Source organism: Poecilia reticulata, chromosome 16 (genome assembly GCF_904066995.2).
Source record: "Poecilia reticulata chromosome 16, P_reticulata-male-v2, whole genome shotgun sequence".
Taxonomy (NCBI): domain Eukaryota; kingdom Metazoa; phylum Chordata; class Actinopteri; order Cyprinodontiformes; family Poeciliidae; genus Poecilia; species Poecilia reticulata.
The window spans coordinates 9,599,863-9,622,505 of NC_088845.1; the positions used below are offsets into that span (position 1 = coordinate 9,599,863).

The window sequence follows — 22,643 nt, forward strand, 5'->3', positions numbered from 1 at the left end:
TGACCTCCTTTAACTGCACATCCAAACAGGCCAGATTGGTTGTTCTTTGATTAATATGCTGTCCTTGCCTGATCTGTCAGGATAGGCGGACGACCACGCTTTGGTATGTTTGCTGTTAAGCCACAGTCTTTCAAATTTCTTTTCATGTTCAAAGCAGGGGCTGTTGTTTATATTGTATACAAGGTTTAAACACTAGCACAACTTCAGCCCCAACTTGTCTGGACTGTTTCTTGGTTTCTATGATGCTGTTTGATCAATCATGCTGTCTCAAACATTTGAGGACTTTGGAGAACAGCAGAGACTAAATTTCACACAGGATCAAAGTTGGACTATATGAAAAATTGTAGCATGCTACCTTTTTTTTCCCACTTCAAGAATATGCACTACTTATGCTGGTCTATAACAGAAAATGCTAATAAGATGTACAGTACACACTGCAAACATTGTGTACAGAGAGCATCAAATTAGCAGCTGCCAGTCCAACACTTAATAATCAAACTAGCAAACCCGTGTGCAAAGTAGTCAACATACATAGCTTATCAGTCATTTGCTTCATTTAGAAAACACATAATTTAGTCAACTCTGCATTTATATTGTCCAGTATCTACTAAATAGCTGCTGCTCCATTTGTGTCCTTGTTTAATTGAGGACTGACCTTGGCAATAAAACACAAGGAGTCTGAGGAATACAAGTAATATTTTTTTCTGCATCTCAACAATCAAAGCCAAGAATATGTCTCTACAAGGTAATCCATGTAGAGAACAGGCAATATGCCATAAACATTTATGTTCTATTTACGCATTCATTTCGAATGCATATTCTTGATGAGAAAAAATAAAAATAAAAATCATCCTTCCAGTGAATGGTGCAGAGTAGGCAGTCTCCTCTCCAGAAGAGAGGAGGAATGCACAGCAAATCTATGTCACCTTCATGCGGGTGAACGTTTGAATTTAATATTTAATGCCTGGAGGAGGACACGCACATCTCCAACCAATGGTTACATAAAATTCCAAATGTCTCAGAGGACGCACTCGGTTCAGGACGATGGCGGAGAAAAGCAACAAAAGACAATGAACTATTTCAAGAATTCAAACCACAAACTAACAGGAGCTTTCCAGAGAAAAAATGTGGCTAATGCTGTATTTAATCACAGCCACACTTTCCATGTGTTCATGCAGCTTCAACAGTCAAACAGTTCAACACCCATGCAGAACTTAGCTGAAAATTCATGTCAGTTTATTTTACAAGAAATTCAAAAAGTTAAGAATAAAAGCAACACAAGCTTTCCAAACTGATTAACGCCACTCTATCAAATTCAACTATTTTCTAAAGTAGCGGTTCTCAACGTGGGCGGTACCGCCCCCCAGGGGGCGTTAGGGAGGATGGCAGGGGGCGCTGGCGGACATTTTTACAAAAGGGGGTTGCTGGGATGCCTTTGGGGGGCGTTTGGTCAAAGGTAAAGTTTACACCTTAAATGCACAACAATACCAGTTTAGACTTTGAGCAACTTGGTAAAACTGTATTGTGTAACATTAAACCATGCTTGGCGGCAACGGTATCGATGGCAGCTCTTCTTCTATTCAGTGTTTGTAGCTTCATGGCGCAGCTCCGCATCAGTTCAGCGTTACACCGTCTGATGACGCTGCTGTGATTCACTTTGTCTGGTATTTATATAGGCTACATATGTTTTGGCAGTTCTGTGATCATGTCAAAGCAGCAATTTATATTAAAAAGTGTTTTATTTCCGTTTGAAAGCTGCCCGCTTCCATGGAAGAACAGAAAATCGCTCTTATAAACATGTAATTACTAAAATCACGATACCTTCACTTTGTATCCCTCTGAAAAATGAAGCTATTTAAATAAAGAAATATCTCCATGGGTGATACCTCGATAGAGAGCGTTCATTTTATAGCGTTAACACGCTATAAAATGCGGTGCTGTAAGTGGTCCGACATGAAACGGGTTTGATGGAACAACGGTACCACAGCACTTTTAAATTTCAATAATCAGAATACCGAAATTGTTTTAAAAGGTTTATGTCAGTCTGCCTTTACTCCATCGATACGTTTCCCGACCGCCCTGCACCTTAGGAAGTTAAAAAAAAAAAAACCTGCTGCGCACATTGCGCAAAATTCTGAAACATGAGAAGCGGGCAAAACGGAGCAACGAACTAGATGTGAATTATGGCATAAAAACAGAGAATCCGACACTGAACAGTGAAAACTCAACACATGATGTGAAACACATGATGATTAGGCGGCGCAGCAGGTGATGAGTGAAAATTACTGATGGTCAATAAACAATCAAATAAATCTAGCAACAGGAAAGAAACTAAAGTGGACATAGCAATAAACCAAGAGAGGATAAAACTAATCAAAGGAAACTAAATGGAAATGAATGAAGAACAAAATGCAAGAATAAACTAAGAAACTAAAGTAAATACAGAGGAATAAACTGGTACGGCAAGACCTTTAGAGCAATAATTAATACAGAGGACTGTATGGCAAAAATAAATAGACACTATTTCCAGATAAAAGGTAAAATAATATTGTTCAAGTGCCATGGGTAGGGGTGCAACTGCACATTATTCAGGTGGATGCGAAAACATAAATCGCCCCCCTCCCCCCCCCATGAAGGAGCGTAGAAACATACGCTCGCCTCCCCCTCCCAACTCCCCTCCTCCAGACGCCGATACGTTTAGGGCAAAACTCGCTATGTGCGCGAGGTGAAGGAGCATAAGGCACGCTGAAGTGTTCGGAAAACATAATCGGTGCGCCGATTCAAAACATCTACAATGATGATAGTAACATTAATAATAAAATAATTGTCAGTGCAAAGTAGCCTACAAATTTTTTGGTGGGGGGCGGTGAGGGACCTGGATAAAGGCTAGGGGGGCGCTGGCCCGAAAAAGGTTGAGAAACACTGTTCTAAAGTATTCAGTCTATTTTGGTGCCACTCTTAACAGAAATACAAACATTGCCTACAGATTTACAACAAATATTGCTATTAACCCCAGACTTTAAATACAAAATATGCAAAAACTACAAACTAGATGAAAGGGAGAATGGAGAAACAAGATTGAAGAACATATAGATGGAACAACAAAACAAATGGATTGACATAAATTAACAAAAACAAACGGATGGATGGACGGAGAGTTTACTGAGAAAAAGATGTACAGACAGAAGAACATTTAGGTTCTTCTGTCTTTAGGTGTTTCTCATCTGTCGTAACCCTGGAAACCTTCATCACAGCGGTCGTACATGTTTGTTCTATTGCAGCTTTAAAGTTTATCAGAATCTGAGCACTCACTCTAAAATCTCTCCTGTTATAATTAAATCCTTCACATAAAAATATAGGTCACCTATTTTCTAACTCATTGAGGTCATTTGAAATCACCACTTTATAAAACAGCAATGAAAAACCAGACTCCATATTACAGAACAGGCTAATGCGATGACTGCAAATAACGTGGTCCTTTGGGAAGCAGCGGCACAGATAACGTTCTTGACCTGGTTCGAGTCGCAATGCTGCATCATCTCCCTCGCTCTTCATAGCCCAGATGGTGAACGTCTTCGAAGTGGGAACTCCTCTAACAGGGTGAGGTATGAATCTTGAAATACAGAAACTATCTGCTCTGCAGCCTCTCAACAACAACAACCGCTGACCCACTTTGATATTTATAGCGAGATGGAAAGTCCATGTGTGCAGCCTTGGTCGGAGTGATGTGGCGCTGTTTGCACCTCTCAGCCACTTTAACCATAACAATCCTGAGTATAAAGCTTCAGAGACAAAAACAGACCGGCCTATGAAATGTGGCTGGGTGGGATATGGGTTTTAAATTACAGATCCATGCCCTTCTAAAAATGGAAACTGTTATTTTTTTTTCGCCTCTGACTTATGGGGGGACAGCACAACTATGCAATGTAGTGTTAGGGAGCTTTATTTAGCTATTTTAGGAAAATGCTTCAGATGGTTTAAAATGTGTGTAAGCACACCGTAGGCAGTAGCTAGCAGCTGAACCACAAGTCTTATCCTTTTATTTCACTAATTATCGGCTCAGAGAGAGCTTTAATTTCCAAACGGTTCAAGGTCCAAACCTCCAAAGAAATGAGCTTAAGAGAACAACGGAGAAAGGAAATTGGCGGCTAAAAAGAATCAAAAGAAAGACGAGGGGGTCATTTTTGGAAATCTGGAAACTCTCAGATTATGTTAAATTAGGTCAAACCTGTCTTGAATTAAAACAATCTGCATTTAAAGAATTACAAGTAAATAAAAAACAGCAACAAATCAAGCAGTTGCTAACATTTTTAAAGCACTTAAAACTAAAGTTTGGTGGATGAAAAGTGAAACAGAAAATATAATGATTAATTGTTATTGAGGAGATTAAAGAGGTTTACACTTCAAAGACCCTGAAACTCAAGTGGAGCCATTAAGGAAACAACTGATGCAGCCGCCAGGTCAAACTGACTGATATGGGACTCCTTAACATCCACTTCACAACAGAGAATATTTGTACATATTAGTGAGACATTTTCTTTACTAACTTGATTTAACCTGGAGAAGTTGAGCCACTTGATTCTCTGATAACATGATTCAAGTTTGTTCCACCTCCTGAAAATTATTATTGGATTCTCTCTTTTGTCTGAAAGCCTGTGGTCACTTTTAATCTGGAGACTGCCTCAAGAGAGCCGACCCAAGCCGACTCCAGCAGAGTGCAGATGGAAGTGCATGGCCATCAAAACAGCGCCTCAAGTCAAAGCAAAATCATCTTACAGAATATTTTACTCAAGACAACAGACCTCTAACCAGACCAACCGATTTCTCTGGGGTGTCTAACTTATACAGATAGCAGCATTACCACACCTGCGTATTTTCACTGCTCCTTCACAATAACAGCATTTACATTTTTTATTTAAAATTTCCTAAACTTCTGCCGAGCTTGAAAGTTTTCTGAGGTTTGGCCAGATTGTGAATTATTGTGTCACCTTTAATGAACTTCATATTTCATTATTTCTCTCCATCTTTAGCAATCTGTCTCCTTCTTCTATCTTTTTGTGCCACCTTCAAAATGCATGTTGATCATCTTATTTTTATTTATTCAAAATTTCAGCAGCACGGTTACATAATCCATATGGCACCAAGAAATCAGCATGAAAATGTGATCATTTGAAAGTTTGAAGGCAGCCGTGCATCAGGTCAAGGTATCCATGTTTTTCCCTTCCGATATCGATGCAGATATCTAAGGTTTTGCATCGGCTGATACGGATCATTGTCACCGATACCCAATCTAGAATTTTTTTTTTTCCAATAGCGGGGCCGATACGGATACAAACACCAATTTGATATATCTCTAGTCAGGTCTGTTGTACTGAAGCTTTTGACAAAAACAGTTGAATTGCTTGGTCAAAAAGACTTTGTATAAATATTTCGGCAGATCCTGGACTATAACTCAACTAGTCCAATAAATCCAACAAGCTGGTAACAATTATACCAGTCTGGTGTGCAAGAAAAAGGCAGATTTTAAGACATTTTATCACAGAGATACCATCAATAAGATCTCTTGCTCGTTTACCTCTTTTTGACCTGGACACCGGTGAAGCAGGAGAGCTGGGTGATCGAGAGATGTCTGGTTTCACGGGGGTCGTCGGCATTCGATCACTGTTCTTTTTAACCGGAGACTCCGTCCGCTTGGTGTTGTCCATCTTCAGGGGGCAGCTTTCTCCCTCTGGTTCAGGCCTGAGAGAGCTTGTTTTTAGGGCAGAGCAAGGAGCTGGTCGAAAAGAAACACACAAAGAAATAACAGGTGAGTGACTGAGGGTGACAAAGCCGACCTGAGTAACAGATCTCGACTCGTTTCTCTTCATTCCTTTCGCAGCCGAGTCCATGAGGCAGATCGGCGTGGGTGACGTCAGCCATGCAGCGATTAGGTGGAGCTCATGGCTCAGAGGAGAGAAATCCCCTCTTTTCGAAATGTTAATTTCAGCACTTTTAACAGAAATATAGAACAAAAACACAATCAAAACAGTCTATTTGAGTAACGGCAGATTATCGCCCAATAGCAAAAGCAAGAGGCTCATCTTGATGTTCAGAAATTTAATGAACAGATTAAATGGGAGAAACAGCAACTGAACATGAAACACAAATGTTTGATTTAGAAACAGTCTGCGTTCCTTTTGATGACAAACATCTAAAATATTTTGTAGATAACTAGCAGCGAGCATGGTTGCTTGGAACTTCAGCTACAGCATGACTCACTTTTGGCAGTCTGCTGAACTTTTATCTCCGTCTCAAACATTAGTTTGTCTCGGCCTGGACTGCCAAAGAAAGACGGTCCCGGCAGGGACACTTGGCTCTGTCCGCCCACTACTGTATTCCATTCACTCCCCGTGGAACCACGTTGGGGCACATTCACTTTTGTATAGTCTGAGGGTAAACACTGGGGGAACATGCTATACATTATTCAGACTTTGGCTTAAACAATTCGGACAGTAGGGGGCTGTCACACTGGAACACTAAAGATTTACTCTGCAGATGCCGTGCTGTTCAAACGCTTGTGCAGAAAACAAATGAGCAGCCAATTCAGGGAACTTCAAAAGGAGCAGATTTTTTTTCTTTTACCGTTTCTTCTGTCCATCTGGACAGTTTGGATCCTGGATCTACACATGCTCAATGCCGCTTCAGAGACAGTCTGTGGTCTCTAGGCAGGTACGGAAATAATAAATCATTAGTGTGGGATGTGGAAAAGTTGCTGATGACTATGAGCTTTAGCAATCCCTCTCAGAGTCTATAAAGGATTTCAGGTGGAAGATGTGACATTATGTTTCCATTGTCCAAGTTTGCCACAATTGAATAAGCATTCCCAGGCAGAGAGGGGCCATTGTTGAGGTCTCTGCATGGCAACGGGACAGCAGCCAAAACACTGCAATGACAGCGAGAAGAGAGGAAGCAGAGGGGGATGGTAATGAGATAAACCGCGAGCAGAAGATGAACACTGGGATCAGTTCAGGACAACAAAAGGAAGCCCTAAAAACATAAGTTAATAATTTAAGCATCAGGAGCCAAGAATTTAGTAAAAGAGCAAGGCAAAGCAACAACCTTGACCTTTTTCCAGCTGCATTTGTGTGTGTCAGAGAACTTTTCACGTGTTGTTGCAGCCACATCCCTGAAATGTTTATGCAAATGAGTGATGCAACAGAGCTGCAGGCATTTATCTACTGCAACACCTCCGGTGGTGAATCACGAGAGCTTTGTGCTGGAATTTACAACCATTTCCTCACCGTTCCCAAAGGGCAAATCTGGCATCGAGGGTAACAAGAGCTACAGGAACCAGAGCAGTCATTACAAACATTTATTTTGCAGACACTTGGGAAATGGACTTGTAGTTACTGGTCATACTATATTGCCAATGATGACGAGAATGAAAATGCAACACTATCTCTGGAATGCAGGTGCTGCTGACAATGAATGCCGATGAAATCTGATGCGCACTGGGAGTAAAACGCGATGGGATCAGAGGGAGGATTGCCGCTGCAGAGCTGGAGACTAAAACAAGGGCTGATTGATGCCAGCTCCAGCCTGTACAGCCAGATAACTGGGAGGAGAGAGTTTATGGTAGATGACTTGACTAAGAGTTTTGTTACTTCCAGCAGTGTCTGTGGAAATAATGCATAAGCATTCTCCTCAGTGCACATAAAGGCTGGTTAAGCTGCTGTAAGACAGAGGCGAGAGAAAAGCTGAAACTAAACAATATTTAAAATTGTGTTTAATGTATTTGCATATATGCATAGCATGAGTTTGAAACAAAAATAATAATAAACCCAATTTTATTGTTCTTATTACACTAGAGCAGAGTCTCTGATCTTTGTAAATCAGCCAGTTGTATCCTCAAGCTTCCCAAGGAAACTGCAACCACAGGGGAACTACAGCCAAAAACCATTAGTCCACTCCCCTGTGACATCATTTTACATTATTTAGATCAATGAATCAATGCACATCTACTTCTTCAAACAAGCTGAACTCTACAGCTTGTGCATGGAAAAGCCATCTAATGCAGATTATTGAAAAACATGTATAGATGAAACAATATTTCACAAGTCACATACAGTCTGAAGGATCTGACCTGTGCAGTAATAATAATAATAATAGAACAGCGTTCTTAAATAAAGGGTTTATGTAAAGATTGTTTTTTCTTCTTAGGTGCACTTGAAATAAGTTTCATTCAAGATTATTTTTCAAAGAGGCACAAAATTGTTTGTACTGCTTAAAAGCACTTATATACACACAATCTGTTTAGACAACAAACAGATTGCAAGAAAACACAATTTAGATTTAAGAAGATTCAGGAAACTGCTTCACTGAACATCACCTTTAACAGCAGCTCAAGCTCTCCCTTTCCATGTAGTTACCACCCTACAGGTATCAGGCAAGGAAGCATACAAATGTGTCCATTAGAGTGTAAATGTGACACTCAAGTCGAGTCAAGGAGCAAAGGAACCCATGCAGAGGTGTGTGGATGTCATGCATGCATGGGCACAGCAAGCCAGCAAAGGGACAGGTTGGGAATCAGCAGGTAATTAGCACAAGTCAGTGGCATTTTCATCCTGTAAAGTGGACCAGTGGAAAATCATAGAATAATGTCAGGGCAATTGCAAATTTAATTTCATTGTTTTAATTTAATAGTGTTTGTTGATGATGGTTCAAAGGTGCAGCACTTTGTAGTTTAGCTGAGGAGATTTGGGGTAAAAATAAAAAATAAAAAAAAAAGCCAAATTAAAACTGAGGCGACTATGAATCCTGCGACACAAAATGGACTCTAGCCGAAATCCAATTTCACGCTTTAATAATTCTTTGAGCCGTTTTATAAATATCCACTCATGAGAGCCTTTTTTTTTTCCCATGTAGTATTCGTTGCCACTTATTACTTTCCTAAGTGCAGTCAATAAGTGGTCTTAAATTTTGTTTGGTTTTTGTAACAAAAGGGAATGAATGTGTTTATATCCTCATGTTTGGAGCACAGCACTTAAATTTAACTGCACACAGATTTGCTGAAGCATCATCAGCATTTTGAGCAGGTCGATCTGTTATTTGTGTGTTTAGAGATCAAAGGCCTTTCGACAACACAATGACATAATCTGAAGCCCTGAAGCTATTTACTGCATTGATCTAATTTGGGTTAGTCTGATTAGATATTACCAGAACTGTATTCGCCTTTAGTGTTTCAGCAGAAAATTCCTCAGTTGTGAGAAATCCGTTTAGACAACAGTGATGCCGTTTCACAGAAGAAGAAGAAAAAAAAAAAACTCGGAAGGAAATTATCCATCTCGTTCAAATTATATTTGTAACATATTTCTATGAATGTGTGTTTATGTTGATAACATGTACAGATGTCACGGACATGGACCATGTCATGTCATTCTACGTTTAATGTGTGTTAATGCAAAGAGACAACTTGTCTCGTTTCCAGCAACAATAGTTTTACATTATTCATATAAAACTGGATAAAAATATATCATGAGCCAATTGCTTTTATTTAAAAACAGAGGCAGGAGTCATTGTTGCAACAAGCAGCAAAAGGTATTGCTAAATAAAGCTGAAACCATACATGTATATATTTATAGACATGGGCAGACTCAGGCAAACATTAAAAATAAACAACAGCTAAAGTTAGAAGCAGATTTCAAGGAAACCTGAAGATCATTATAATATGCGGCTGTTCTGATCTTAATGGAGTAACACCCTGAATCTAAAGAGCTGATATCAGATGCTTTAATATTAAAACTATCTGATCAACAGGTGGTGAACGGGTAGACATGCATCACTCTGCGCTTCATGAAGATAAACAAAAACCCTGGACAGTCTGGGACTTTCTCCAGCATTGTAAAAAATGACTTTTAAACAAGATGTATGTATTTTTTAAACAATAGCCGTTTAAAATCTTTGTATAGCTTGATATCAGCAACAGCTTGATGCCTATTTTATCCAGTAATGGACCTACTGTTGTGCTGTTGCAGCTGATGTTCATTTCACAGCATCCAGAGATTTGCCACTGCCGTGCCAAGATACAGGGCAAAGTAAAAAATATAGGGCAGCAGATGTAATATTTATGAAGCCAGGAGCTCTTCTCTGAAGCAGCTCTATTCCAGCCAAGCATCCCTTAGTAGAAAAGGAGTAAATGCGGCAGGAAAACCACTTATGAAATAGACTACAGCATGAAAGGAAGGATTGCTATGAAGGATTCTAAATCATACAAACTGCATAACGAAACATACTTGAAACATATTGAAGACAGTGTATCGGAGTAAAATACTGCAAAGGAAAAAGGAAAGAGTGCAACTGATTAGGAAGAAAAGAGGAACTCAGGGAAACACACACATAATGGATCTGCATCTCATTTGGGATGGAGCATGGGACAAATTAACTACCTCATCGCTTACTCCCAACTCATCACCCCTCGCACCCGGTTGTGTCCATTAGTTTCCAAAAGGATGATGTAAGAGAGCCAGGGGCCCAGACACGCAGAGGAAGCGCAGAGTAAACAAGCAGCAGCGCTGAGCCACACTGAACTCTGAGCCACTGTTATCAGACCAACGGTTTGAGTAGCTATTAGAAGCGGAATCAGCATTAAAAGGTAGGAATTGAAAGAACTCATCACTGACGGAAGAAAGCTACACACGGTCTTGGCTTAATAAAGTGGTGCCCAACCAACACTGATGCTGGAAGTTCGCCGTCCTCCATGATGTTCCCATGTTGCCACACACCTGCATTACTGCCTCAGAATAACATCGAGCTCTGAAAGGGTCAGTTAATCAGAGCTGGGCAATAAATCAATTTTATTGATCAAATTTTTGGTTTTTGAAGATCATTAACACAGAGTTCTCATAATTTTAAGATGTTCTAGTAAAATTACATCTTTATTCTGCTAATAATAAAGATGCATATATATTCTCATAATCCTCACAGAGATCAATTAAAATCGCATCTGGCATAAAAAAATAATCAGATTTTATTTTTAGTGACATCACCTAACCCTACTGTCAATAACAGTACCGTATTTTCCGCACTATAAGGCGCACTGGATTATAAGGGCGCACCTTCAATGAATGGGCTATTTTAAAACTTTTTTCATACATAATGCGCATAGAATAGACGCTACAGTAGAGGCTGGAGTTACGTTACGCTAGATGGAGCTGCACTAAACAGAATGTCAACAAAACAGTCCGACTACAGTCGGCGAGGAGAGCCTTTCGCAACTGGGCCGGGGTGTGGCTAGACGATGGTCACCCGTCTCCGTTCGCGCACAGCATGTTGGTGGAGAACGTGGTGCTAAATGACCTGCAGACAACCCGATTCTAGACGGTCGGAAGGTAGATGGGTCAGTCAAACTTTATTAATAGATTACAAACCAGCGTTCTGACAACTATCCCAGCATGCACCGCACGCTTCTTCTCCTACGGGCGAAAATGAAGTCGGCGGTAGCTTACCGTAGTTGCTAGACCTGCTATGGCTCAATATTGGTCCACATATAAAGCGCACCAGAGTATAAGGCGCACTGTCGGCTTTTGAGGAAATTGAAAGTTTTTAGGTGCGCCTTATAGTGCGGAAAAAATGGTATTTAAAATATCTTAAGTAAAGACCTACAACTGTTTTAATGAATTGCTTTTGTCAGTGTATGATCGAAAATATACAAGATTAACGTTCATCATTTGCTACACAGGTAAGACCAATTAAACACAGAAAAAAATGGACACTATAAGGCAGTCACTTGTTTTTCTTTCAGTAATCAGACTTATCCATTCAGGTAGGTGTGCATACTGACTGAATGACAGGACCAGCATTCCTTCACTGCTGTCCACCAGACCTGTGAATACTAATGTTTTGAAAATGGTTGCAGCAGCTTTCTTCTCATCACCTGGCCTGGACTCATGACAATGCCAGGCATTTAGCTGCTGCTCTCCGCTGAGAGCCTCTGTGTGTGCGCGCACCAAAGCCACTGCGCTGATGAAAGGATCCGCTTATCTGAACTAGCAGCAGCTCCCTACGGACCCAGCATCTGCCGCTGCTGCCAGGGAACATGCTCCAACAAACACCAAGACCCAACCTAGATGGCATGTCTTAGGGAGGAAAACTGAGTCAAGCTGCAGAAAATACAAGCTGTGTTCAATGACATCAGAAGACGAGGGGGATTTCTAGGTCACCGATGCTGCCACATTAACTGGAAGTGATGCAAGTTATTTTAAGAGGCTGGGAAGACTCTGTCTGGTTTGTGTTTTTCTGAATTTTTATTCTGGAACAACTCAGTTTCATTCATCATGCTTGGTCGCTATGCAACTTGGCTTGCTTTGGCCCAAATCAAAACATCAATCTGAATGAAAATACCAAAAGTTTAAAGCACCTTCACCATGTTGCCGTCACACTAAATTGTAACCAAGACAAAACAAAAACCTTAACCCAACAGTGATTTTCTTACAAACCTAAAATATAGCTGCATAAGTAAATGTTACTGAGACTTCAGGCCAGTTACATTGTTTTATTCCACATCAGGACTTTGCATTATTTCACTTAAACTTTACATATGACAGATGAGAAAACATCCAACCTTGTGTGAACTTCTATTAATGCAACACTTACATTTTCTCAACAAAAATTAGAAATGCTTCTCCTCTGGCCAATTAATTCATGTTTCTTTTACAGTGCCCAAACTTGCTGAGCCTCTGGTTTTTCTTCACCTCTGTCCAAAGTCCTTAATGATCGCCATATTCAGAATCCTAAAAGAAAGATGTCATCTCATCACCTTCAAACATATAATCTTATCATCTTGGCTACCACTTTCTCCTTTTTTACTGATCTAGAAGTGTTGCCCAGCAACAGTTTCACCATTTTATTTCATTTTGTTAACAGTATATTGGGTGATTAGAGCCAGAAGTTCAGAAGGATGGGTGGGTGGATGTGCGTTGTTTTTTTCCTGCTTGCGTGAAAGTGTGTATTATCTGCCTGTTATAGTTATGTGCAATTATCCAAAAATAAGAAAATTTACTTTTAATATGACAGTCTGGTGTAAAACGTTGGCATCTTAAAATGAGCATATGCACTTTTGAAATGACCTTATTAAAACTTTTGACTAAAATAATTATTCTGATAAGTAGCAAATTCCCCCCCACCCCTTAAAAAAAATCTGTTTTATTCAAAAAAAAAAACTTTCTGGATCACACAGATCTCATACTGAAGTGATTCAAATTGTTTTTTAAAAAAATTGTTTTTCATGCAACTAAAAACATACAGACCTTTGCTTTTGTTCTCCTGCTTACCATAACTGATCTGGGATATCTGGATCTAGTAATATTAGTGAGCAGATGATGTGCACCCTAGTTAACACTAAAACAAGTAGATTATAAAGTAGCTTCTAAATGTTTCTCCTTTGGAGTTGATAAAACATTGCATATCAGAGCTGTGTGTGTTAGTGGTATGCAGAGCATGAATATATAACATCAATTATAATATCCTACCAATAATTGCATGAGTATCTCATTGCAGTGCACATGTTGGGAAAATTAATAATCCAAATCTGTACATTGGGCAATTCCTTTATATTAAAGTTCATTATTTTTTATCAAGTCTTTATGCATGCAACACTATAGAGTGTGAAAGATACAGAACTGAAAAGATTTTTATCATAACCAGGTTGGCAAGAATTGGCAAGTGACCTGTGCATTACTTATGGGCTACAAACAAGCCATCATAAGCACAACTACGGCAGCATACTTGTCTCAGATTCTTTCTGGCCATCACCTGCTCTTTAGACTCATGGACAACGTGGATATTTTCACAAACTTACCTCAAGCTTCAATCTAAGCAGAACTCTTAACACCATACAATTACAACCAAGAACCATCATTTGGAGGATTTTTGTCTCCCCGCTTAAAAACCCAGAGCTCATTTACAGACAGCAACGTCACCTCATGGCTCCTTATGTCAGCTGGCTCCTGTAATAGAAGATAAAAATCAACTCCTGCAAATTTGTAATTTTTTTAAAGCAATTATTTTAAAGAAGCGGAGAAATATGTGCAAGAGATGATCTGTTTACATGGTAACATCGGATGTTTGGCCTTTAACTGAGGAGGAAGTGGTCTAATATTAGCCGACAGATCTGATGACTGGAACTTTCAGATGACCAGAGAGCAGGAGAGGCACATCTTGGATATTATTCATCTCAATGGAGGTGGCAGAAACAAGCAACACAATCCAAATCAAGACTTCCTTTACCTGCACTTCCTCTATGTTCCAAGGAGACAGCCAGGCAGCTGACTGTAAACTTCAGCTTTGGCACAACTGAATCAGCAACACCATCAACACAAAAGATAAGGGGTGTCCACAAAGATGCCTTCCAACAACTGCATGTGCCTTTTTTCATTTCAACAACAACAACTTGCTCCTTTAACTTTGAATAACTTTCCAATTGCCAAATGTACATCTTAATGATATTTCTAAAACATTATTGGCAGCTTTGACTAGTCAATCACTAGTAAAGTTCAAATGTGAGCCCAAAGAGAAAGGTTATATTTTTTCTCTTCAGCTCAGTGATTGAACCAACCTTCACAGTGTTTGTCTTTCAGATTACATTATGCTCTGCTGCACTGAATAAATATTGGCAAGATGTGACTAAAGTCTGTTGGCCTCTGATATCATTGCAAGAATATGTGACATTTGGCTTAGTAAGCTTGCTAGCTGGAGAGCTTGCCAAGAGTGAAATAAATACATTTCTCATCATAAGTGGAATAAAAAACCTTAACCACACACAGGCCGACACTGTAACCTGTATATTTCAGAAGGATTAACAGCAACATATGGACTACTGAAGGGTTTATTTGCAGAGTCCTTGTTGAATTTGAGCCGCCAGGGTTAAAGTTTAAATGTGGTCCTGCTACACTTTAAAAGGATTCATGTGTCCACCATAAAAGCATTCATGCATGCCTCCTTTTTAAACTGAGGTCCAAACGTCTTCATTTCTTTCAGCAGGTATCACAATAGGACCACTTTAAGTTTTAATAGAAACCACTTGCTACACTGTTTGCATTTCCAGCAGGCTGGGATCCACCTTCTGTCCCCCTAAGATAGGTCAACATCAGGGTGGTGTAATTTACACCAGTTGGGTGTTAAAAAATGGACTAGAACTGACATGACCCTTCGTCTATGTGGGGAGTTGAACTTCAGACACAGTCTGCTCCTCCTTAGAGCATTTTTTTATTCTAGATAAAAAAAATGTTGGTGCAACTGTCTTAAACCTGGGTTATGTCACAATGGCTTGAGTCTTTGTTTAAAAAACAATGTCTATTACATATTTGTTAAAACTGTCACTGTGCCTTGAGAGTATGAGATATATAATCCATGAAAAAGACAAAAAAACAGAGCTGCTGCTGCTCCCTCTCACACACACACACACACACACACACACACACACACACACACACACACACACACACACACACACACACACACACACACACACACACACACACACGCACGCGCGCGCGCGCGCTCGCTCGCACAGTGTGACATCATTTATGCTTCTAATACAAGGTGATTACATCTGGGTTCAAGCAAGTCATTTTTACAAGGTGAAACTTGAATTGACCAAAATCATTATAACTGGTCAAAGCTAAAAAAAAAATAAAATAAAAAATAGAGACCATAAAAGTTGTGGTCGTATTTCTAAATTTTCCTTGTCAACATATTCAACAGAGCGTGACACAGTACAATGCAGCATAAACAACTACTAGTATGTCACAGTCCACAAACTGTGCTGTGGATTCAAACCAAGGCCTCACTGCCACAGAGCTGGAGTGACTTCAATCAGTTTCTTTGCGACTGATGTTTCTGATCTTCTCACGTCTGTTTCTGTACAGCTTATACAGCTCAGAGCCACTTTGAAATCTGCTGAATCTGGGCTTTGCGTCCATCTGCACAGCTGGAAACTAGAAACCCTTTTGTAGATGAACACCACACTATAGCTACGGTGACAATATGTAGGTTTTGCAGACACTTTATGAGCAGATGTGTTCAATGTTAATCAAACCAACCATACACACATGGGAGTAAAAAAAACCTATTTGATCGTACATGAAATGTGTTACATGTCATTCAGAAACAGACTTCATCTTCTACACTTTAAAATGTAGAAAATGAATATGAAAAAATGCATGTTCTATGTGTTCTTTATTCACATCTTTAATAACCCAAATTTTAAGCTCAAAGTCAAGCAATGGTAATGCTACATGCCCGATGACTTAAACCATACAATTCATATACGCTGTCAAAGTTGAATCTAGCATGCATCAAACTGCCAGTTTTAGCTTACTTTTTAAGCCCCGCTGCTAAACAATGACTCGTCTCTGTTGCTATAAGGATTTATAATTAGACCGTAAAACTAGGAGGGTCTGTGGGATCCAGACCATTATTTCTTTACAAAGAGATTCAAAGCTGCTCCAAAAATGGGACAATGTTGCATGCTTCCCCCCCCTCCCCGAATTATATAACTCTTGTGGCTGAAAAAGCATAGTTGACTGATCCTGTTTACAGCTAAAGCAGTTCTGACTGCTAAAGCTGGTGGATTCTCCCTCATTACAAAACAGACAAGGATTACACCATCATCCCTTTCTTTACTCTTCACCGCAAGTGTGGCGATGCAGGTTCAAAATCAAGTGAATTATTTTTTAACTAAAGCACAAATTTCTCAGAGGATGCCAAATACATAAGGGGAAAAAGCAGAGTCCCTTCTTATCTTAGCTTGTCATGCCTGGGTTGCTCAGGTGCTACACTTAAAAAGAGCGCAGGCTGACATAAAAGCAGCAGAACAAAACATTTAGGGAAAAAAGGAGAATAGAAAAAAAAGACGGATTAGACGATTTGGGGGGAAAAAAAATCCTGATGGCACATTTTCTCAGGGCTGGTGATGGAGCTTTAAACAGCTCAGATCCAAGGACAAGCCTTTCAAAGGAGGAGATAAAATGAACAATCTTGTGGCTGTATTTAGACAAAGGGAGGCCTAGCCCAGCTATTTGGAAGAATCCAGGTGTTCTTGCTCAAGCATGTTTTACTTGGGCAACACACAGCTCAGACATGGCTTCAGAAGATTATTTTCAAATATTCTTACCATTTTTTTTTAAACGGTTTTCAGAAAACACATCTATGCTCTCATTTGTTAAAGGCTTAATGTTATAGTCGAGAAAGCTTCAAAAGGTTAACGAGAAAATAAATCTACAAACGTATAATCAACAATATGTCAGCTGTAGCATTGTATCAGTACATAATCATATCTTTCACATCTCCTTACGTTAGAATCACAAACTTTACTGTTTATTTTGCTTTTATGTGACGTAGCATAAAAACGGCATTACAAAGTGGTAGGAAAAGGATAAAATGTCACTTTTCAAGATTTATCTCAAAGTCTTAGTGTGGTTCATGTCTGAACTTTGACTGGGCCATTCTCTAGCACAGGGGTGTCCAAAGTCGGTCCTCGAGGGCCGGCATCCTGCATGTTTTAGTTCTCTCCCTGGTTTAACGCTCCTGGATCAAATGATGGCTCATTAGAGACCTAAGGAGAACATTGACATGCTGAAAAGATTGTTACTACCACCAGGGAGAGAACTAAAACATGCAGGTTGCCGGCCCTCGAGGACTTTGGGCACCCCTGCTCTGGTATGCTTTCTAAACTACTCCATGATTCTTCCACAGCTGATCTGTTTTCAGCTCAGTCTATCTTCATACCAACTCTAACCAGGTAGCCCGTCTTTAAAGAAATTAAGAAAAACATACCTTCAGTGTGATGCTGCCACTACCGTGTTTCACTATGGGGATCATGCAAGTCAAGATTTGCATAACTCATAACTGGTCTGTCAACAGACTCTCAGTTTGCAGCTTCCCTTCAGCAAGCAAAGTGCACAGTTAGATATTAAAAGCAAGGAATTTGTTTTGTAACCTAACATTACTTTAAACTTTTTCACAATTTAATCTCAACAATGTCTAGTGTGTTACTTACATTCCATAAGGATATTTTGTTTTTTTAACTATGATTCTCTAACAGGCCTTCTCTCAGGCCTTGACAAAACAATTACACAAAGCTGGGTTGTATTTTCCAAATTGGTCACTTCTGAAGAAAACAGGCTGCAATGCATTTCATTTAAGGATACCAGAGTAAATGAGACCGATAAATGCATGCCTAACTGTAAAGCTGTTATTTGTGCATTTTGAAAACAATGCATTTTTTTTCCACTACACAAGTTTTCACTATTTGTGTTGGGCTTCCACAAAGACATTTAAATTTAGGGTTGTAATCTGACTGAATGTGACAAAGTTCAATAGGTAAAACGTTTTCTTTTTACCTATTGCATCTTAAAACCTGGAAAACACCTTGAACATTGATAAACATGACTGGCAAACTATACATTAAATGAAACAGAAGAGTTAATGTATCCTTCTCTCTGCTGTAAGTCAGATGACAAGATTAATGACCTTTGAGACTTTTAAGGTTTTGTGTCTATTCAGAACGCTCACCATGCAGGCTGCCGTTCAGGATTCCCACATAACGGGGTGGAACATGTCTAACCTCCCTCTTGATGCAAAGCCAAAACAAGCTAGCCTCCCTCCATGAAGCCCCTCCACCCCGTCAGCAGGAAGGAAGTCTTCTTGTTGTCTGAAGGACGAGGCTGCATTGTGCTATTTCCAGAAAGAGGCAGCATCTCAATGCTCAAATGCTTCAATGTGGAGATCCAAACATCTGATGCCACCAAAAGAGCAGTTGTACTACAAAGAAAGACTTCAAACTGGCAAGTATCCAGGGAATTTCCAACAGCTGAATGAGGAGCATGGCACTGGTCTGGACTGATGAAGTAATCAAGAATTCAGAAACGTATTAAGAAATCTCAGAGAGCAGAGCAATCACTGCCTCAGATAACTCATGTCAACTTTACTTGTTGCATTGATTAATCAGGTAAAAGTTGGGGTCTACTTGGTAAGTCACAATGGCCGCTTAAATTATTTTACAGTGTACTGCAGCACACTAAAACAGTGAAATAAAAAAATATATATATATTTAAAAAATATTTAAAATGAAGATTAATATACAACACATTTCGTGTAATAAATTCCAGGTATATAAATGCATTTGTTTACATTTTGAATTTAAACATTATATGCAAAATAAGTCATTGTGGCACTTCTGACACTCCATACCTCTGTCTGCACCTGTGCACTACTGAATATGTAAAACATCCTCTGCACAGAGATGGAGCCCAGTCTGTAACTGCATCGTGTTAGTGGGGATCTAATCCTAACATAAGGAGGGGGATGGGATGGGACTGGTGAGATTACCTCATCTACAGCAAATTGTGTTATTATAACCTCCATGGCTTTCTGCGCAATGAATGGAGAACGACACAAAGCGGTTAAAGGGGTGAGAATGACGGTGTCTTGCTTAGGGTAATTGATGTTTTTTTTATTAAAAATTATCATTGTCAAAACAGTTTTCCTCCAAAATGTTGGTCCTTATGTTGTGCTAGCACGACACCCCAATGAGTTAGCATTTATAAATGACGTTAACAGGTTTATTTTTCGACCAGGGCGTTTTGTTCGTCTCATTTCTGAACCTCTGTAGGGCATAACTTTAAATTTCCTCTCAGTGTGGAAATGGGGGTGAATGACAAAGCAGTCGCCGAATCGTTCAAACTGACCAAATTCCAGCCCGTGAGTAGACTTACGTGTTGCTCCAGGGAGAGTCTTTTCCTCCATTTTCAGTAGCAGTTCCCTCCGTTTCTGTCCTTTTGTTCGCTCAGACCTGAGAGTTTCTGCTCTTCCTCCCCGGCAATCCTCTCATTCCTCAGGCAGAAGCCCGGAGGAGGGGGAAACTTGGTTGAGTCTCTCCACTTGTTAAAAAAAAGAAAAACGGGGGGAGGGGGGGGGGAAGCCAGGAAATCCTCTCTCAATGAGTCCAGAAAGGTGATAAACACTCTGAACGCGTCTGTAGTTGAACACTGGTGGTTGAGTATGCTGCTGGGAATTAAAATAGCGTTGTCCGAGGGAATTTGGGGGAACGAAAAGAGGAGGAGGTGAGAGAAGTTCCCCAGTCCAAGACAACCGCACAGCTGATGCGCCGCTCACTGTGATCTCTCTGCTCTCCACATCGGACTTCACCATTATAAAACAGAGGGGAGTCCGCTGCTTTTAAATGACATTTAGTACACATCTGCCATATTTTTTTCTCTGAAAAACAAATCGCACACATATTCGTTGTAGGTGTCCTAAATATTGCACAAAGGCATATCTAAATGAGAATAACTCCATTGTTTTCTAATTGAAGGAAACACCACGTCCCCTAGGATTCAGTTTGGTATGTTCGCCTACAAAACTTCAGGGGCCTCATTTGCGATCATTTGCGAAGACTTGGGGGGGGGGGTCTACTAAATTCTTGCTTATGCTGAATTATTTGCGTACTCACAAAAAAAAAGATGAAACTGTGAAGCTGCACATGTGGAATTTGCCAGATACATACCGCTATGCAAATTGTGTCTACCACTTATGCAATTGTAAATTCATACAGAAATGAGAAGAAAGAGCAAAGCTGCAGCATGTCTTGTTAGACGTGTTTATTCACATAATACCACTAAATAGATGCTTAAGAGTTTAGTAGAACCCTGAAACTCCAACCAACAAAAATATGAAGCCACTGTCCAGTCAAAGTCCAGACCTAACTTGTAGTGAGAATAAGTGTTAAGACTTGAAAATGGATGTTCCAATCTGAGCCAGACCTCTTTTACAAAGAAGAATCGGCATACATTTCAGGCTGTAGATTTAGCAAGGGTATCAGGATTTTTTTATTCATAAAAATTTTTTTGAAAACCATGTTTCATTTTCCTTGCACTTCACGATTATACACTACTTTGTGCTGATCTAGCACAGAAAATCCCAGTTAAAAACATTAAAGTGTGTGAGTTTGTTGCAAAATGTTGTTGCCAAGTAACGACAATACGAAAACTGAAACTAGAACATGGTTGCAATTAAAAGGAAGCACAGCGAAGGAATTTTATAGGTTACATGAATCACTGCATTCTGCTTGCCAGGTTTTTGTTGTTTGATGTGTTTTCTACACCTGGTGCTCATGTTGTGTTGGCTCATTAAATCTTTTTTCCTATTAAGGTGAATAAAATCACTTCCAAAAAGGTCTGCCCTTTCAACTGATCTGTGTTACGTAACAATAGAAGTCCAGCGTCTCCTCTCATCTGCCACCTGTGGATCTCTCAGAGCATCTGCCCGGGTGAATGGGGGCAGGGCCAGAGGCGCCTCGGCACGCTTGAGAGGGGACACCCTATCTAAAGGATCCTAGTTGGGTCCTTTTGTGCAGCTGCTGAGTCGCGCTCACCCAAACCCCCACGAGCCACCTGTTGTTGCAACTGGACTGTGGAAGATGGCTGAGGTTTCTTGGGGGTTGGGTGAGTTTTGGGGTGGGCGCCTAACTGGTTTTAAAGCAAAAAAATCTTTTTAAGCATATTTTTGTCTTAGGGTTTCCCTCAACTTGTAATCACATGTCTGTCAATTGTTTCAGAAAATCACATCGCAACAAGATAAATCATAGAAGATTCCAGTGTCATTGATGCATTATTATATTTAGTAATAGAGGATTAAAGTATGGAAATACAAACACGCATATCAAGATCAGGATAATCATGGGGAAATCATGATTATCCTGATCATATTAATCATATTTCCTACTTTTCAAGAGTTCATAGAAACACTGTGGTATAAAAGATTACAGCCTTGCCCTGAACATTCAACACTTAAAAGTTTCTATTATCAGTCTGATAGGAAAATTAAAGGGCACAGGATGGAAGCATACCTCAGAGTCAGGAAGCATGCCTTAGGTTATCACACAGTGGTGTACTTTACTGTGTTAATGAGCCATCCAAAGTGAGAAGCATGCAAAACAGCAACTGTAGTTCTGTGGGTCCCTAATCCTTGCTCTTGAGATGTGTAGAAATATTGCATGATCTTTAGTAGACTGATATTATCATAAAAAAAAGAAGTGAGTAAACAGAAAACATCAAAAAGAGAGCAAAGTGGTTGCACTAATATCCACAAGGTATCCTGAAAACAAAGAAGAAAACTGAAGAGTCAGTGAAAAGAGCCTGGAGAAGATTTAAGACACTGAATGAGAGAATTAAGATATACAAGGATTATGTAAGATAACAGAGATTGAACTAAAACCTGATGAAAACCAGATGGTTTTCATTCTTCTTCTTTTTTAAGTGTTGGTCATTTTAGAAGGCCAAAGATAACATTTGTGTTGAAAAATTACTTTGTATTTAAATAAGAGAAATAAAACCCTCGCTATAACTCGGTTCACCTTTCACGGCGTCACTGTTTCACAGATTTTTGGGGTTCTTTTGTGCAGTTTTCTTTTTCTTCACAGTGCATTGTGTTCTGCGTCCTGATTGGCTAAACAGTCTCCGCGCTTCTTTTCTACCTGTGTGCCAATAACGTTACGGTATACAGCTTGGCAAATATTTTTGCCCAAAAGAAAAAAGAGCGACAACAACTACAGATAACTATCCTCTTCTCTCTCGAAAAAAAACCCCAAAAAACAAAACACTTGCACC

The 22,643-nt window shown here is 39.7% G+C and overlaps 1 protein-coding gene and 1 long non-coding RNA gene across 7 annotated transcripts in view; one reads left to right on the top strand and one right to left on the bottom strand.

Annotated features, from left to right (window-relative positions):
- map7d1a (MAP7 domain containing 1a) overlaps positions 1 to 20,152 on the bottom strand; it is a 43,550-nt gene extending 23,398 nt beyond the window's left edge. For 4 of the 6 annotated variants that reach the window (XM_008431103.3, XM_008431101.3, XM_008431102.3 and 1 more), the window contains exons 1-2: positions 19,752 to 20,152; positions 5,576 to 5,773 (exon numbers count right to left, since the gene is read on the bottom strand). In XM_008431103.3, coding sequence (XP_008429325.2) covers positions 5,576 to 5,773; positions 19,752 to 19,782 — 229 coding nt within the window. In that variant the 5' untranslated portion in view covers positions 19,783 to 20,152. Of the gene's footprint in view, positions 1 to 3,512; positions 3,636 to 5,575; positions 5,774 to 19,751 lie in introns of those variants that run through there. The other 2 variants (XM_081597156.1, XM_081597155.1) reach the window with 1 other exon arrangement.
- LOC108167037 (uncharacterized) lies at positions 19,168 to 22,359 on the top strand. The gene is made up of 2 exons (XR_001777446.2): positions 19,168 to 19,473; positions 21,187 to 22,359. It is a non-coding gene; the product is annotated as an uncharacterized LOC108167037 (long non-coding RNA).
- The last annotated feature ends 284 nt before the right edge of the window (positions 22,360 to 22,643 follow it).